Genomic DNA, 18,501 nt, shown 5'->3' with positions numbered 1-18,501 from the left:
ACAAAGATATAGCTATCACTAGAAAGAATTCTGATGTCATAAAAAAGACCCATTTGGTGTAAGTTGCCTAAACATTTTCATTTTAAAATTCCAAAACTTTCTTTATGTTAAAGAAAAAAATTCAAGCCTAAGAAAAAAGCAACAAACACACACTGAGCTCCCAATATGCGCCAACCACTATACATCAAACTAATCTCCTAATATATATACAACCTGGTGTCGAAATGACTATAACACATCTGTTATATTAAAGTATAACGAAACTCTAAAACCTTCAACAGAACTCCTCTTCCTCAGTCCCCCTCCATACATACACCCATGGACTTTTATATACTGCAGGACAAGGCATTAGAGAGCTCTGACCCAGTAATTCATGGCATTCCCATGGCCACTCTTGCAGCTGAGATCAGCTGAAATACGATTAAAACAAACAAACAAACACGGTTTCTGCCTTTACTCAGTCCTTTTGTCTTGACCTGTTTGTCTTCTGAACATCAAAAATGATATGCCAAGAAATGAGATTCATTTTATTTAAGTATTTTTCAAGATAAGCATGATGAAACAGATCTTCTCTATATTAGCAAATACTTGTACTAAGAAACATCCCAAAACAGATAGGTTTCAACTCAACTAGTTTATAAAGTTCAGCTTTAAAAAAACTAAAATCATTTTCTATTTACTGGAAAATCTCTAAACTAGACTTTGCTAAACACATAAATTGCTTGAAACACAAGCAGAAACCAGTTACACCTATACATAATATACCAGCTATTTACTATTTTCCTTTGTTGTTGTCTTCCAGAAAAAGTTATGCAGAAATGAGGAACTAAAAAATGTTTTTCTAGTGGGAAATAAAGAACTTTTTCATTAACATTACTTAAATGAGTCAAAACACATTCCTAAAACTTGTAGAATAAAATATTCCAAAAAGATTAAATTTTATGACTTATCTAAGTTCCTTAGTCTGAGAAAGTAATTTAAATCTTTTGTTTCTAAAATTAGAACTAAATTCTCTTGTTCAGTTTGGTAATCTGAAAAGGAGGTAGATATAGTAAATAAAATACTTTATTTGTATAAATTCAGATATAAGTGCTACAAGTAAAATACTTTAAACCAACAACTTCATTAACAGTTCACTTCAAAATGAATAAATATATGAGCAACTATTCCTTTAAGAGTAGTTGAAGGAAACTGAAATGTCCATAAAAATCCATAACTATACCCATACTGATTTTCTCCTTCCCCTTTGCTTTAAATTCATAGTGGAAGATAAATTATAAAATTAAATTACTCTGTTCTTCATCTGGTCTTGATCATATCCATTTGATCAAAGCCATTTATCTTAACCTAGGCCTTCCACAGAAAATCAGTGGCCAAATCCTAAAGGTATCTCTTTACCTCACTGCAGAATTTCCCCAGGCTCCATGCTTGTCTGTGAGAATGTTGATAATTTTCTGGATTAGTTGAGTTGCTGTCACATGGTCTCGATATTTAGCTGCTCTTATCAAATGATCACACATCTTCTCATCTTCTCGTTTGTCTGCTGAATACTGGGCACATAGTGACTTGGATAGGAAAAAGAAACATCTATTAATATAACAATATGGGGGAAAACCCCTTTAATTGCATGATGAAACAATCTCTAATATGAACAGAACCAAACAAAAATTTAAAGTGACTTTTACATTGCTCATGAGCTGAATTGACAGAGTTGGTGATCTACTGTCTCAGTACAACAATCCCTCAAGAACTTCTCTGTAGTCATTCATAAGGTACACTCAGAAGTGGTTACTATCTAAGCAGAGACCTGAATAAAGAGAAGAAGCCAGAAGATGCGGGGTCCACATTACAAGTAGCATGAAGAGAGGTTCAAAGAACTAAAGCAAAGGAACAAAGAGAAGAATGGTATGTAAAGAGACTACAGAGGGAGGCAGCCAGGGGTTGCAACATTTAGTACTGTGCAGTTATGGTAAGGAGTTTAGATTCTATTCTAACACAATGGGTTACCAGTAGGTTAATCAAGAGAATGATGCGATTGATTTACATATGAAAATGATCAACATAGCTCCATTTAGAGAAAGAATTACAGAGGAACAAGAGGCTTAAGGAGGGAGACTGGTTATCAGGCTACTGCACAGGTCCAGCAAAGAGATGCTGGTGGTTTGCAGTAGTAAACTGAGCTAGTTCTCAACACCTTTAGAAAATGCCAGAAACAGTGTGGTCTTTTAAACCTTGGCTATGCAAAACAGACCACCAGCACTAGAATAACCTAGGAACTTATTAAAAGTGCAGAATTATAGGTCCCACTCCACACCAACTAAATCAAAACCTGGATTTTAATGAGATCTCCAGGTGATTTCTAAATTAAAAGTTTGAAAAGTACTTTCTTAGACATCACTTTTGCCAAAACAAATTTAAGATTCTTTAGCAATAATCAGATACAACAGAACCACTAGTTTCCACGATGCTTATTTCTTTTCTTTTGGAATTGACACTTGTGGTATCATGTTTAAGATGCTATACTACCTAATTAATTGCTTAAAATTTAAAAAAAAATAATGATTAATGTAAACTTGTTACTTAAAAGGTCAGTTTAGTTGGATAGTTCCTTCCTTTCTCTTGGAGTGTAAAAGAGGAAGTACATGGTTCCAGGAGAGCTCTTTCTGTGCCAGAAGAGAAGCAAGCCTGAGGATGAAGACAATACCCACAGGGAGCAGAAGTATGCAAATTACAAACTAGCTTCCTCTGAATGGAATCATGAACTTGTGCATCAACCAAAGACCTTTAAATCAAACTTTCTGTGAGACCTTTTTTCTTTTTTAAGATTTTTTTACAAGAACCTATAAGCTCCTGTTCATTCACTGAAGTCCAGTATGAACTGGGTTTTCTGTTCCTAATACCACAAGCAACCCAAATGATATGGTGTTTATGCAAATGCAAAAAGAATCAAGTATCTCTCAGTTTGTACAGAACATTAGGCTACTGAGATCAAAGGCTGAATCAGCTTGATAGCCTTTGCCCTGGAGAATCCCCATTCTAGACTGTGAGAAGGGAATTGGGAATAAAAGTACAGTCGTCTCTTGCTATCGTGAGGGGGGTGGGCGAAAGGGGGCAAGGTTCCAGGACCCCCATGGATACCAAAATTTGCAGATGCAAAATCCATTTCATACAAATAATATAATATATATGAATATGTTTATACATATGAATAAACAAAAGATTGGGAAACAAATCAAAAACCAGACAAAAGCATCATCTTTGGCAGAGTCTCTTATCAGTCTTGGGCAACTAACTCATTTTACCTTGCTAGGTCTAACTGTCCTCCCATCTGCAAAATGAGAGGATTATATTACCTCTAAGGATTATACACTTAAAAGATTTTGGCCAATCTCTAAGAGGTTAGTTTCTGTATATTGTTAAAAGGAAAGTACTTCTTTTACCTAAACATTGATATGGAAAAAATAAATTATGTTAGAAACGAGATTCATTTATAAAATACTACAGCCAAATGCCAGGCTTCTCCAGTGGCTCAGAGGTAAAGAATCCACCTGCAATGCAGGAGACAAGGGTTCAATCCCTAGGTCAGGAAAATCTCCTGGAAAAGGGAATGGCAACCCACTCCAGCATTTTTGCCTGGGCAATCCCATGGACAGAGCAGCCTGGAGGGCTACAGTCCATAGAGTCTCAAAGAGTCGGACATGACTGAAGCGAATGAACACTCACACACAGGCAAATGCCAGATAACATGTTAAAAAATGAAAGCCTGAGCCAAACACACCCCAAGATATTTCAGTTTGTCAACATTATGATTTGAGCAAAGAAAAGAAAATATGATTAAGAAATACTTGAAGGGAGTAGTTTAAGTGAAGATAGCTAGGGAATTATTCCATTGTTAACAAAAAGGTCAACTATTATGTAATATTTTCAGAGATTTATTCCAGAATAGGCAGCATTCTGTAGGTTACTTTACATCTAAGTCAACCATACACTGAAACCAACAGGACAAAATGGTAGACACTGTCAGAATTCGTATAGCTTAAACATCCCCTAATGTATGCACAGTGTGCCTTTATTAACCTCACCTGATAATAAGAGGGAATTAAAATTATTGATGGAAATTCAAAAATAATTGGTTTGAATACTCCCCTGAAACACCAGATACCTTCATATTAAATGTACCAAAATTACCAAAAAATGCATTATTAAACAGGCTACCTGTATGCATTTACCAGTTTAACTTTATCAAGTCATATTCTTCAAAACATTTGGTAAGCAACTAAAGTTTGCTTAAAAAGGCATAATTCTAAAAAGAAGAGTCCAAGGTAGTAAGTTAAATGGTGAAATGGTTTAAAGTGCTCTTTAATGGATCCTCCTTTATAATATAAACAGCAACTTTTCATATCTGACATAAAATCTATAGATATAAATCACATTAAAGGGCTATTCTCTCCTGATTATCAATCTCTGTCTCATTGTGGAACATTAGAGTCACATCTAACCTTAAAACATGATAAAAGGAAACCAAACAAGAATGTTTTGTAATGGTATAACGAACTTGCATCTATTCTTAAAAGCATCTTTAAAATGCAATTTTAAAGATGAACACATTCTTATTAAAAAAACAATAACATATTCAACATATGACATATCATTCAAAGTCAAGTACAGATGAGGAATATTTGCCTGAAGATCAAACACATGTTACTTATTGAAAGAATATATGTGTCTGTGTGCGTGTGTGTGCGCGCACTTGTGTTTAAGGGTTAAGTGGAGGTATCCCAAAAGATATTACCAAAATGTACCATCTATCAATAAAATCAAGGGCCATGTCTAGTGTGTGCCTGCTAAATTGCTTCAGTTGCGTTCAACTCTGGACCCTATGGACTGTAGGCCACCAGGCTCTTCTGTCCATGGGATTCTCCAGGCAAGAATACTGGAGTGGGTTGCCGTTCCCTTCTCCAGGGGATCTTCCCAGCCCAGGGATTGAACCCTGGTCTCTTGTGTCTCCTGCATTAGCAGGAGGGTTCTTTGCCACAAGCGCGACTTGGGAAGCCTGCCAGGAGGTCTAGGACTTTCATTCAATTTTACTTCACATAAACTTTCCTGTTTTCCTACTTTAAGCAACACATGAATTAAGTAATATAGCATCACAACAATGACCCTCCTGCCCAACCTGAATCTTAAAAAAAATCAGAAAAAAGCATTCTGGGAACTAATTCAAATATATTTGATTTGAATTTGATTATTGCTAAAGAAATCTAAGATTTATTAATATAGAATTAATAAAATATAAGATAAATCTAGTTCTTAAATAATTCACTTAACTGAAGAGAGAAGCAATTTAGACTAATTATAATTCAAATAAGTGTTCTGCATCTTTATATAAAGAAGTAAAGACAATATCACATTTAGCCTTTCCTTTCAGATGTTATGTCTCTAAGTTTACTATCTGTCCTTTGCTCAGAGAGGAACGAACTTAAAATCAAGCAGATTTCTCTATTAAGCTCCTGCCATCACTCTGGTGACCTTTCTGGTGGTCAGACTTCCTCTTCATTGTCTCCCAGGATGCCTGCATTTTCTCAAGGCTTTGTCATATGTCCCTTGGCAATATCCCCCATTCCCACCATCATCTGCTATTATCAATTTAGATGCAGCTGTCAAGTTTTTTATGTCTGACTCAACTGTTTTCCCAAATTCAGATCCCACATTTCTAACTGTAGGACAGTCTCCAATCATTCAATAAGTACCTAAAATTTAAAACATGCAACCTACCATCTTATCCCAAACATGCTAGTAACTGAAAAGGGAACGGTTTTCTATTTCTGTCATCTGTGACTTTTCAATTTCCCTCACATCATGTCCCATCAGTCCCAGCTAAGCCTCTAACCACTCATCACAGCCCTAATGTAGATCTTTATTTGCTCACAACTCAGCTCTTGAAATAATCTTCTGACCTTTTATGAGAAGTCCCAGAATTATTTCTAGAAAAATTTGCTTTGGAATGACATAGATGTATGTATAGATTCCCATCTTCAAAAAATACATAATTGTTTAAAATATTGAAAAATTAGAACCAAATTTTACTGCCTAGATCTATGAATGTATAGCTGTCTATAAAGTGGATTATCTTTTACATTACTGTCTATCCACACTTTATTTGCCAGATAAATTAGATTATACCCTACTACCCAAATAGCCTCAGGACATTTTCAAGGGCTGGAAGATACACTTTTCTTTTTTTTCTTTTTTTTTTTTTTGGATCATCATTATGAAGTTACTTTATTTTCACAACAGAACTATGAGTATAGACATTGTATGAAGTTGACCACATTTATGTCATAACCATACATATCCTGAGCTTATTTTCTGTAGCACATGCCAGTACTTTGAAAGAGAGTAGAATATCTAAGAAAAGCGTTTTGTACAAGACAGTTTGTACAAGATCAGATACTTACAAAGATTATAATACAAAGTATTATATATTGGGGATAAATGGGTGGTGACATTTCTAAATAGTGTATATACTTCCACTCTTCCATCTCTCAGTTCTTATTGGTACATACATCTCTCAGTACATAACAATATACTGCCTAGATTCATAAATCAGATGTATACAGAGATATCTAATTAAAATATTTAGAATTTTGCTAATAACCAACAGAAGTATTTTTCCCTTTCAAGAAAGGAACTAGATATTAAATATTGAACTTGTGAGCTGGACTGCCTTTTATTGTTCACACTTCTTAACCCATGAATGTGTCACATTTTTAAACCAAAACAAGTAAAATAAATCTATGAACAAACACACAGCAATATAACTGAATTTCTAGCATAATATGAAATTAAATGGTTACTAGAATAGGTAAAAAAATCTAAAAAGTGACAAGTAACAGGAAGATACACTTTTCCTATAGCTTTTATATGTGAAACAAGTTTAAAGATGTCTATTGAAAAAGTAAGAGGGAAATTTGAAAGACAAACTATTAGAGAAGAGGAACTCATGCAGAGGAAAATATATGGAAATCTAGAGGTCCTTTTGATTCTTTACCTGAATATAAAAGGTGGAAAAAAATCTCAAAAAATCCAAAAAATTAGAAATTAAACAATTCATCTCCAAATAAAAAAATATGGAACAAAAATGAAATCACAAGGAAAATTAGAAAAAATTGTAAGAACTGCATAAAACAGCATTTAAAGTAAAATTTATATATTTAAATATATTAGAAAATATTAAATATTTATGGAAGAAATAATACAAATCTTAAACTCAGATGACAGAGGCTAAGGAATACACTGCAACTAATTTTGCATTAAAGGAACAGAAAACTAAATAAAAACATAATCTGCATAAATAAACACAAAAACTCAACAAAATACTACCATTCAGCTATCTATAAAACAGACTACATTTCGTGATGAAGTAGAGTATATCTATGGAATGCAAAGTTGACTTAATATTTAAATATAAATCAGCATAATTCACCATAAAACAGAAAAAAAGGGAGAAAAACATCATCTAAATCATTTTTTAAGCAATTAATTAAATAAATAATTAACATTCAAAATCCTTTCATGAAAATAAATTAATTAAATAAGTACTCCACAAACCAGGAATACAAAGAGACTTCCTTAGGAAGGACATCTATAAAAATTATTCAACTAAAACTGGAAACAAAGTGCTATGTTCTCTCTCACAATTTCTATTCAATATGGTAAAAGAGATCTTAACCAGCAGAGACAAAAAATAAACAAGTAAGCAAAAAGATAGTCTGAAAAGGAAAGACTAACAGACTCTTCATTTGTATACGCATTCCCCTATGTTATAATTCTGAGCATTCTAAGAAAAAACTACTAGAATATATAATACAAGTTTCTTAGATAAAAGGTCAATATACTAAAAGTTAACTATGAACCTACAGGCTGGCAATAATCAACTCAAAAACACTTAACAATACCATTAATAATGTGAAATATTTAGCAGTATATAAAAACATATTCAAGTCTACACAGTGAAAACCATAAAACACTGCTAAGAGAAACTAAGACTAAATAACTGAGGATATATACAATGTTCATAGATTTTAAATCTCAGTATTTTAAAAAATATATACTTTTCAAATTGATTTTATAGATTCAATCCAATTTTAATTAATACTTTAGGAGGCTTTCTTAAGGATATATTGACAGCTGAGTCTAAAATATATCTGAACAAAAAAGAAAAAAAAATTTACAAAGGAAAGATGAAACTGTAGAATTTTACACTCTTTGAATCACACTGTAAAATAAGAAATCAAGACAGCATAGATCATGAAATGAAAAAAGAGTGCCTTTTCAACAACTGATACAGAAACACCTGGCCACTCTCAAAGGAGCAAAAAAAGAAAAAAACATGTTTTCACCTCATATCACACACAAAATGTTTAATTCAAAATGAATAAAAAATATAGATGTAAAAGTTAAAATTTTAGCACTTCTGGAAAAAATAAACAGAAAATCTGATGAACTTCAAGTAGGCAGAGAATACTTAAGACTAAAATTCATAGGTTCGAGAGTGTAAAAGAAAATCATAACCATAAAAAAACTTGACAAATTAGACTTCAGTGAAACTGATAAAATCTGCCCTGTAAAAGTCACCATTTAGAAAACGAAAAGGCCAGTGAAGGAAGGAAAGAGTGCGACGAATGGAGAAAGTACCATCCACATAGACATACTACCGTGAGAAAAACGGGTACCAAGTGAGAAGTTAGGCGCCTGGCCTGGCACTCTGTAAGGACCTAAAGGGGCGGGCTGGGAGGGAGGGAAGCTAAAAAGGAGATGACATATGTGTGACTGCGGCTGATTTGCAGTGTTGTACCCCAGAAACCAACACAATGTTGTATAGCAATTTTCCTGCAATTAACAAAGAAATGAATTAAGAAAGAAAGAAAATGAAAAGGTAATGAGAAAAAAAACATTCACCATATGTGTAACTGACAAAAGATTTCCTTAAAGGAAAAGAAAGAATTCCTACAGTGCCATAAAGACAGACAAACTTAAAACCATAAACAAAGGCTCTGACTAGACATTTTACAAAAGATATACAAATGACTAATAAGTATGTGAAAAATGCTTAGTCAGCAGAGAAATTCAACTAAAACCCGCAACACTCTATCATTATATACACACTAGAAGGGCTGAAATTACAGGACTGACAATAAATACAGGCAAGGATGTGGAACAAAGGGAACTCTCATACCTACCAACTAGCCTGATGAAGTGTAAAACCTACAACTACTCTAGTACTACTCTAGTCTGGCAGTTTCTCCTAAGCCTAAATATAAACTTGCAACAGCACATAGCAATTATACTCCTAGGTATTCCCTCGAAATGAATGATAACATGTTTCCACAAAAATGAATTGTATGAAAATGCCCATAATGCTTTTAATCATTAGAGCCAAACAGTGGAAATTACCCCATATACACGTACAGATGAATGGATAAACAAAGTAGTACTGCTCAGCAATATAAAAAACAGAAGAGTAATACACACACAACAATGTGGATTAGGATTGGAAATGTCATGCTGACCGAAACAATCCAGACATTAGAGTACCCATTATGTAATTTATATGAAATTGTATACCACGCCAAACTATCTATAACAACAGAAACCAGATGAGCAGTTGCCTACAGTTAGGTATGTGTATGAATCTGCCTGAAATGCAGGAGACCCAGGTTCAGTCCCTGAGTCGGGAAGATCCCCCGGAGAAGGACATGGCAACCCACTCCAGTACTCTTGCCTGGAGAATCCCATGGACAGAGGAGCCTGGCGGGCTACAGGCCACAGGGCCGCAAGGGTTGGACACAACAGAGCAACTCAACCACGACTACCAGGTGTGTGTATGTGCAGTGAACTGACCACATTGGAACAGAAGGGAATTATCCAAGATGACAGACAATTTCCATATCTTGATTACAACAGCAACAAAGATATACACTTGTCAAAACTCATCCAACTGAATACCTGAAATGAGTATGTTATATATAAATCACTCAATAAAGTATATTTAAGAAGTTCTTAAAAATGAATAGGCAAGGCACTAACAGGGAAGAAAGTAATTAAAATACTCATATTGGAAAACATTAGCTCATATATCAACTAGGTCAATACACTCTATAAAATCAGTAAGGTAGATAAACAATAAGAGATAACTAATAAGAAACTAGGTAAAAGACAAATAGGTACTACACAAAAATTCTTTTTAAAAAAACATAATATATAACAAGCAGGAGAAAAGATGTACACTTTAATTTGTAAAGAAAATCCAAAATAAAACACAGTGACATACCACTATACAACTACCAGAAAGCTAAAATTAAAAGTGGCAAACAACTATTGATGAAAATGTGGAGTGATATGAACAGTTACACACTGATGTTGGAAGAGGTACACACTTTTGCAAGAGAGTGTAGCCCTATCTATTGAGATGGAAAACATGAATATTTTACAGTCAAGTCCACCCTCCCCTTCATGGATCACAGCCTTGTTAGGGGCTTGCATAACTCAGTGAAGCTATGAGCCATCCTGCGTAGGGCCACCCAACATGGATGGGTCATAGTGAGAATTCTGACAAAACACAGTCTAATGGAGGAGAGATCCTGCCTCAAGAACCACATGAACAGTATGAAAAGGCAAAAAGATATCACAATGGAAGATGAGCCTCTCAGCTCAGAAAGTATCCAATATGCTATTGGACAAGACTGGAGAAATCGCTCCAAAAAGAATGAAGACGCTGGGCCAAAGGGGAAACGATGCTCAGTTGTGGATATGTCTGGTGGTGAAAGTAAAATCTGATGCTGTAAAGAAAATATTGCATAGGAACTTGGAATGTTAGGTCCACAAATCAAAGTAAATTGCACGTGGTAAAACAGGAGATGACAAGAATGAACATCAATGTACTAGGAATCAGTGAACTAAAATGGACGGGAATGGGCGGATTTAATTCGGATGATCATGTATCTAATTCTGTGGGCAAGAATCCCTTAGAAGAAATGGTCCCACAGACAACAAAAGAGTTCAAAATGTAGTACTTGGGTACAATCTCAAAAATGGCAGAATGACCTCGGTTCCCTTCCAAAACACTATTCAACATCATAGTAATCCAAGTCTAAGCCACAACCACTAATGTTGAAGAAGCTGAAGTTGATGGCTTCTATGAAGACCTACTAGACCTTCTGGAACTAACACCAAAAAAAGACATCCTTTTCATCATAGGGGATTGGAATGCACAAGTAGAAAGTCAAGAGATTCCGGGAGATGAAAGTAAGTTTGGCCTTGGAATACAAAATGAAGCAGGGCAAAGGCTAACAGAGTTTTGTCATGAGAAATCACTGGTCATAGTAACACAAGAGAACTCTACATATGGACATCACCAGATGGTCAGTACTGAAATCAGATTGACTATATTCTCTGCAGCCAAATGGAGAAGCTCTATACAGCCAGCAAACACAATACCTGGAGCTGACTGTGACTCAGATCATCAGCTCCTTAATGCAAAATTCAGGCTTAAATTGAAGAAAGTAGGGAAAACCACCAGACCATTCAGGTATGGCCTAAATCAAATCCTTTATACAGTGTAAGTAACAAATAGATTTGAGGGATTAGATCTGGTGGAGAGAGTGCCTGAAGAACTATGGATGGAGATTCATAACATTGTACAGGAGGCGGTGACCAAAACCATCCCAAACGAAAAGAAATGCAAGAGGGCAAAGTGGTTATCTGAGGAGGCTTTACAAATAACCGAGGAAAGAAGAGAAGGGAAAGGTATTAGAGAAAGGGAAAGATATATCGAACTGAATGCAGAGTTCCAAAGAATAGCAAGGAGAGATAAGAAAGCCTTCTAAATGAACAATGCAAAGAAATAGAGGAAAACAAGAGAATGGGAAAGACTAGAGATCTCTTCAAGAAAACTGGAGACAGCAAGGGAACATTTCATGCAAGGATGGGCACGATAGAGGACATACACAGTAAGGACCTAACAGAAAGAGAAGAGGTCAGTTAAGAGGAGGTGACAAGAATACACAGAACTACACACAAAAGGTCTTAATGACCAAGGCAACCACGGTGAGGCGGTCAGTCACCATGCCAGACACCCTAGAAAGTGAAGTCAAGTGGGCCTCGAAAGCATCACTATGAACAAAGCTAGTTCATAGTATGAAATGAACTAGAAGGAATTCCAGCTGAGCTATTTCAAATCCTAAAAGATGATGCTTTACAGTGCTGCAATCAATATGTCAACAAATTTAGAAAACTCAGCATTGGCTGCAGGACTGGAGAAGGTCAGTTTTCCATTCCGATTACAAAGAAAGGAAATGCCAAAGAATGTTCAAACTACTGCACAATTGCGCTCATTTCACATGCTAGCAAAGTAATGCTCAAAAATCCTTCCCAATAGGCTTTGGCGGTACATGACCAAGAACTTTTAAATGTACAAGCTGGATTTGAAAAGGCAGAGGAACCAGAGATCAAACTGCCGAAATCCACTGGATCATAGAAAAAGCAAAGGAATTTCAGAGAAAACATCTACTTCATTGACAATGCTGACACCTTTGACTGTGTGGGTCACAACAAACTGTGGAAAATTCTTAAAGATAAGGGAATAGCAGACCACCTTGTCTCCTGATTAATCTGCATGCAGGTCAAGAAGTAACAGAACTGGACATGAAACGATGGACTGGTTTAAAATTGGGAAAGAAGTATGTCAAGGCTATATATTGTCACCCTGCTTATTGAACTCATATGCAGAGTGCATCATGAGAAATGCCAGACTAGATGAATCACAAGGCAGCACCAAGACTGCTGGGAAAAATATTAACCACCTCAGATATGTAGATGATACCCACTGTAATGGCAGAAAGTGAAGAGGACCTAGAAAGCCTCTTGATGAGGGCCAAAAAAGAGAGTGAAATAGTTGGCTTAAAACTCAGCACTCAAAAACGAAGATCATGGCATCCAGTCCCATCACTTCATGGTAAATAGAAGGGGAAAAACTGAAAATACTGACAGATTTTATTTTCCTGAGTTCTAAAATCACTGAGGACGATGACTGCAGCCATGACATTAAAAGACACTTGCTCCTTGGAAGGAAAGCAGTAACAAATCTAGACAGCATATTAAAAAGCGAAGATATCACTTTCAGACAAAGGTCTGTATAGTCAAAGCTATGTTTTTTCCAGAAAGTTCGACCATAAAGAAGGCTGAGTAATGAAGAATGGATGCTTTTGAACTGTGGGCTTGAGAAGACTCTTGAGAGTCCCTTGGACAGGAAGATCAAACCAGTCAGTCCTAAAGGAAATCAACCCTGAATATTCACTGGAAGGACTGATGTTGAAGCTGAAGCTCCAGTACTGTGGCCACTTAATGTGAAGAACCGACTCACTGGAAAAGACCCTGATGCAGGAAAAGATTGAGGGCAGAAGAAGAAAGGGACAACAGAGGATGAGAGAGTTGGATGACATCCCCACTCAATGGACGTGAGTTTGAGCAAACTCCATGCAACAGTGAAGGCTAATAGAGCCTGGCACACTGCAGTCCATGGAGTTGCAAAGAGTTGGACACAATTGAGCAAATGAACAACAAATCCACCCTAGAAATACACGTGAGTATGTACACCAAAAGACATTAAAGCAGCACAGATCCTGATATTAACAGTTAAAAAATGGATTGCCAATCAATAGCAGAAAAGAGTATGAAAAACCAGTGCTCTACTAATGAAACAGAATAATATACGGTATTGATCATGAAAAAGAAAACGTAACAAATGAAATGAATCTCACAAACAGCACTGGAACTAAAATGCCAGAGAAAATTGACTTTGATTCAATTTTTGTAAAGTTCAAAAACTGGAAAAGAAATTCAGTTCAGTTTAGTTCAGTCGCTCAGTCGTGTCCAACTCTTTGCGACCCCATGAATCGCAGCAAGCCAGGCCTCCCTGTCCATCACCAACTCCCAGAGTTCACTCAGACTCACGTCCATTGAGCCAGTGATGCCATCCAGACATCTCATCCTCTGTCGTCCCCTTCTCCTCCTGCCCCCAGTCCCTCCCAGCATCAGAGTCTTTTCCAAAGAGTCAACTCTTCACATGAGGTGGCCAAAGTACTGGAGCTTCAGCTTTAGCATCATTCCTTCCAAAGAAATCCCAGGGCTGATCTCCTTCAGAATGGACTGGTTGGATCTCCTTGCAGTCCAAGGGACTCTCAAGAGTCTTCTCCAACACCACAGTTCAAAAGCATCAATTCTTCGGCGCTCAGCCTTCTTCACAGTCCAACTCTCACATCCATACATGACCACAGGAAAAACCATAGCCTTGACTAGACAGACCTTAGTCGGCAAAGTAATGTCTCTGCTTATGAATATGCTATCTAGGTTGGTCATAACTTTTCTTCCAAGGAGTAAGCGTCTTTTAATTTCATGGCTGCAATCACCATCTGCAGTGATTTTGCAGCCCAAAAAAATAAAGTCTGACACTGTTTCCACTGATTAAAAAACATACAGCTACATATTAAAAGAGAAAAACAGAAGCAAGTAAGTCATTAGATAAAATGACATTATTTAGCTTAATGGAACAAAAAAGGGTTGTGATTGGATATATAAATGCACAAAGCTTCTCACAACCACTTCAGCATCAAGAAAAGGAGGTAAATTAATGTTAAATGCACAATTTTTTATGAGAAACAGATTATAAAGTTCTCATTAAGTTTGTATAATATTGTGATATAAAAATAAATTTCAGTTGAAAAGTTCAAGGCTAAAATCATTAAAATATTTTATAACCCATTATTCTAATTTACTAACATTTATTTTTAATTAAGCAATTGAAATGTATTGGCTTCAGAAGTTTGTGCTTCAGTTTTTAAAAGAAATTTGTACTCAAATTTAAAAAGCAATGACTTATATGATAAAGAAATTCCTCTCTTCTACTTCGTCCCCGTTTGGCTGTTTTCTACAGGTGTAGTCATGTTAACATGAATGTACTGCCTGTGTAAATAAAATCAAATTATCCATCATTCCTTTTCAAGACATAAAGTTCTATCTTCATTCTTTTTCATGGTTATACACAATATTATATTTTTAGTTAAATAAACACACTTTCTGGTAAACACTTTTAAGTGTACTACCTTATGCCCCAATTTATCTCAAAATTATTTACACTGTAAATTGTTTGTCTCATTGTAAACCATTTAAAAGGGCAATCATCTAAACAACAACAAATTAAGAAGCTTTTCAACAGTTCAGTTTTGGAGATCTTTGCACTCAATCTCAATTCAAATTTAAAGTCCAACCATTAAAAATGAAAAAAAAATGTTGTCTGTGGGAATGTTACAGAGCCTCCTGAAAAACTGAGAAAAATAAAAACTTAAAAAAATCCAACAGCAAACGAAAGTCAACCAATGACAATGTGTGACAGCCACCTTTAATTCTAAAGTGATTCTTCTGTCACCCAAAGCTTCGAAGTATTGATTTCTCTCAGCATGAAAAACTCTAAGCCAATGAAACAGATATAGTATCATCCCCCTGATAATAGCATTCAAGGTGAAAACAGGCAGAACACTTATCAAAGTATCACTTCCATTTCTTATTGTTTTAATGGACTGGATACGATGTGCTGGGTTCTTATCTTTACAGTTGCAGACTTAAAACAATATTTTCAAATAATCAGAGGGCTAACATAGGTTCTAATATTTTACTTTAGAGAATAAAAGAATGGGTTTCAAAAGCTTTTCCGTATTTGTAAAGTGAAGTCAACACTAAGAAGAAGGTTTCAGTTTCCACTTGCATGTAAAATACACATACAACACTGTTTACATTATTTCATTGCTGCATTAGAGTCACTTGTTAACAATGAAAGTTACAGAATTTCTAAGTGAATACCAAAACAGCTTTCATAAAGGCAAACTGATTTCTTTAACAATGCCTACATACATGATATATCAGTTTGGTAAATAACGTAAAATGTGGTTAGTATCGGTGATCAATACTATTGACAGGAAATTTAAATAGAGTTAAATTCAAATAACTATATTTTAAAATTCATAATGAGACAGGTATATCTTCCTGTAAGATTATACTTATACACAAATACATATAAACATACATACAGTGAAAAAGAGAGAGAGAAATTCAAAAGTTTTTATTTTTTAAACTTTACTTTTTGTTAATTTGCACAAGAGCTGAATATCTTACACAAATCCTATAATCTTTTAACTCAACATATCTACCTAACCATTGGGTTTTTTGGAAATCATACAAAACTAGGGCATCTTACTTTTACTAGGCTAAAAGTAGTGTGTGTGTGTGTGTGTGTGTGTGTGTGTGTGTGTCTGTCTGTGTGTACATATGTATAGATATACTTTAATTTCAAATAACAGTAGTTTAAGAACAAGCATGAAAACTGAAAAGTTAAAAAGAGATTAATTCATTCTTTAAGAAACCATAGTTAATAATACTGTGGTTAAGAACACAGACTCTGGAGCCAGACAACCTGAGTTTAAATCTTGGCTCTGACATATTCATGATCAAGCTAGGTATTTAACCTCCCATTCCTCAGTTTCCTCATAGAAAAAGGATATAATGTGATGTGCTTCTCATAAAGTTCTAATATGCATAGACATAAAACAATCAGAATGTTGACAGGCATATACTCTAACACCCAACACTTACTGTAGACTCAGTCATGAAGTTAACCAACTATACTGCAAATAGTCCCTTGTCTTCCATCATCTGAATGTAGCTGAGAGACATGGAGTAAAAATAATTACAATATGAGATACTTGCTAAGAAAGATATTCACAGTGTGCTTGGAAAGAACAGAAAAGAACTACGCAGAACCAGTGAGGGTTTCACAAAGGAATTAGAGGTTAAGTAACTTTCCATGGAGAAAAAAGGGCTCATTTCAGATAGAAGAAATAAAATATAGCAAAATAGAGGCGAAAAAATGAGAACAGGTCAAATAAAAAACTTTTAATAATAACAGAATAAGACTTGCAATTACCAGAGCTCTCTCTTTTTTTAAGTAAACCAGTACATGCTTCTTTATATCTTCCTTGGGTGCCTAATGCATTTTTACCCATTTCCTTCCTAAAAAGATTATTCCTCAAAGGTTTTTATAAATGGTTTAACATATAAATAGTTGATTTTGTCAACTGTTAAGATAACTAGGATATATCATAAACTGAAACCTTAAATACAGGCTTTATCTATCTGTAGGGAGTATATTCAGACATTGTTCTAGAATAGATTTTTAAACAGTAGTAAGATATCTAGTTCTCTGTCGAGACTATATTTTACATTATTAGAATCTAATGAGAACACACTGAAGAAAATATATTTTTCAGTTTGGATTTAATTTGATCAGCCTTGCTCACAGGTATGAATTCCATTTCACCTGGGCCATAGTTCCTTTGCTTTTTTATAGCTTTCTACCTTTAACGGAGTGCCCAGTAATATAGATCTGTTTCTTTAAGCTAGAGAAGCATCACTTACAATTTTCAAAATCAGATACATCAGGTTACTTTACAATGGTCTTCCTTGGTCCCAAAAATGAAAGCTTCTTTGGTTTCACATGTTATTCTAAAAAGGATGATTTTTTAAAAACCTATGTACCTGCATGCACGTGCCCTGTGTAGATATGTGGATTTCCTATTCAGAAGTTACCCCCCACAGAAGACTGACAGCAGAAAATGCTGTGAGCCTAGTTCTTAATCTGGCCATTATCAAGAAGCTAAAATAGGAAGTGAGACAAGCTAAAACACACCCTAGAAGAATCTCTAAAAATAGTGCATTCCAGAATGAATACAGCAGACTTTGGAAATGTACTGAGAAATACTATGACTAAAGAGTCCAGTTGGGAAAGATAAACCAGAATATGTATGATAAACCAGAGTGAGAATTTTCCTTAAGGAGTTTGATGGTTCCATTGTCAATTAACCAGAAGAAGGAAAAAAGGTGAACCCTGGACTTAGTAAGACCCAGCATTCTTTTTATTCTAAGACTGGATGCAAGTCAGCCTGTACCAAAGGAAGAAGGAATGTGATCAAGAGAGATCTCTATATGAGGAGGCTGAACAAGCCCCTGCAACTTGGCAAAGCAGGAGAGAGACAGAGGTCAAGAGAAAACCTCCTCTGCAGGAGCGTGGCCTATGAATTAGCAGATGCAAAACTCAGTAACGAGCTTTCCTTTTCTGCACTGTGATGTCTTTCATCATTGCGAGGCCTACAAAGGAGAAAAAGAAAAGCCTTTGTCCATGCTTTGAGCAACAGGATAAAGATGAAACAGCTACTTCCTGGGAAAGCCACTTGTATGATACTAAGAGATAGCCTCCAGAGTTCTGACAAGAGCAGTCAACTGGACCAACGCCCTAAGGCAGAGGTAAGAATTCCAGAGTAAGTGTGGGACATACACGTGTTCCTTGAGTAATCTTTGAGATTACTTAGAATAAAAAAATTACTCTTCATTTTGAAG

General features: G+C 35.4%; 1 protein-coding gene across 5 annotated transcripts in view; it reads right to left on the bottom strand.

Annotated features, from left to right (window-relative positions):
• The window catches only part of LRBA (LPS responsive beige-like anchor protein), a 748,625-nt gene that overhangs the window by 404,945 nt on the left and 325,179 nt on the right, over positions 1-18,501 (bottom strand). For all 5 annotated transcript variants that reach the window (XM_040251453.1, XM_040251452.1, XM_040251455.1 and 2 more), the window contains exon 37: positions 1,399-1,565. In XM_040251453.1, coding sequence (XP_040107387.1) covers positions 1,399-1,565 — 167 coding nt within the window. The remainder of the gene's footprint in view (positions 1-1,398; positions 1,566-18,501) is intronic.

The sequence above is a fragment of the Oryx dammah genome, unplaced genomic scaffold, assembly GCF_014754425.2.
Source record: "Oryx dammah isolate SB20612 unplaced genomic scaffold, SCBI_Odam_1.1 HiC_scaffold_12, whole genome shotgun sequence".
NCBI classification, from domain to species: Eukaryota; Metazoa; Chordata; class Mammalia; order Artiodactyla; family Bovidae; genus Oryx; species Oryx dammah.
The sequence above is the reverse complement of the archived record's forward strand: the minus strand, read 5'-3'. Positions and strand labels throughout refer to the sequence as shown.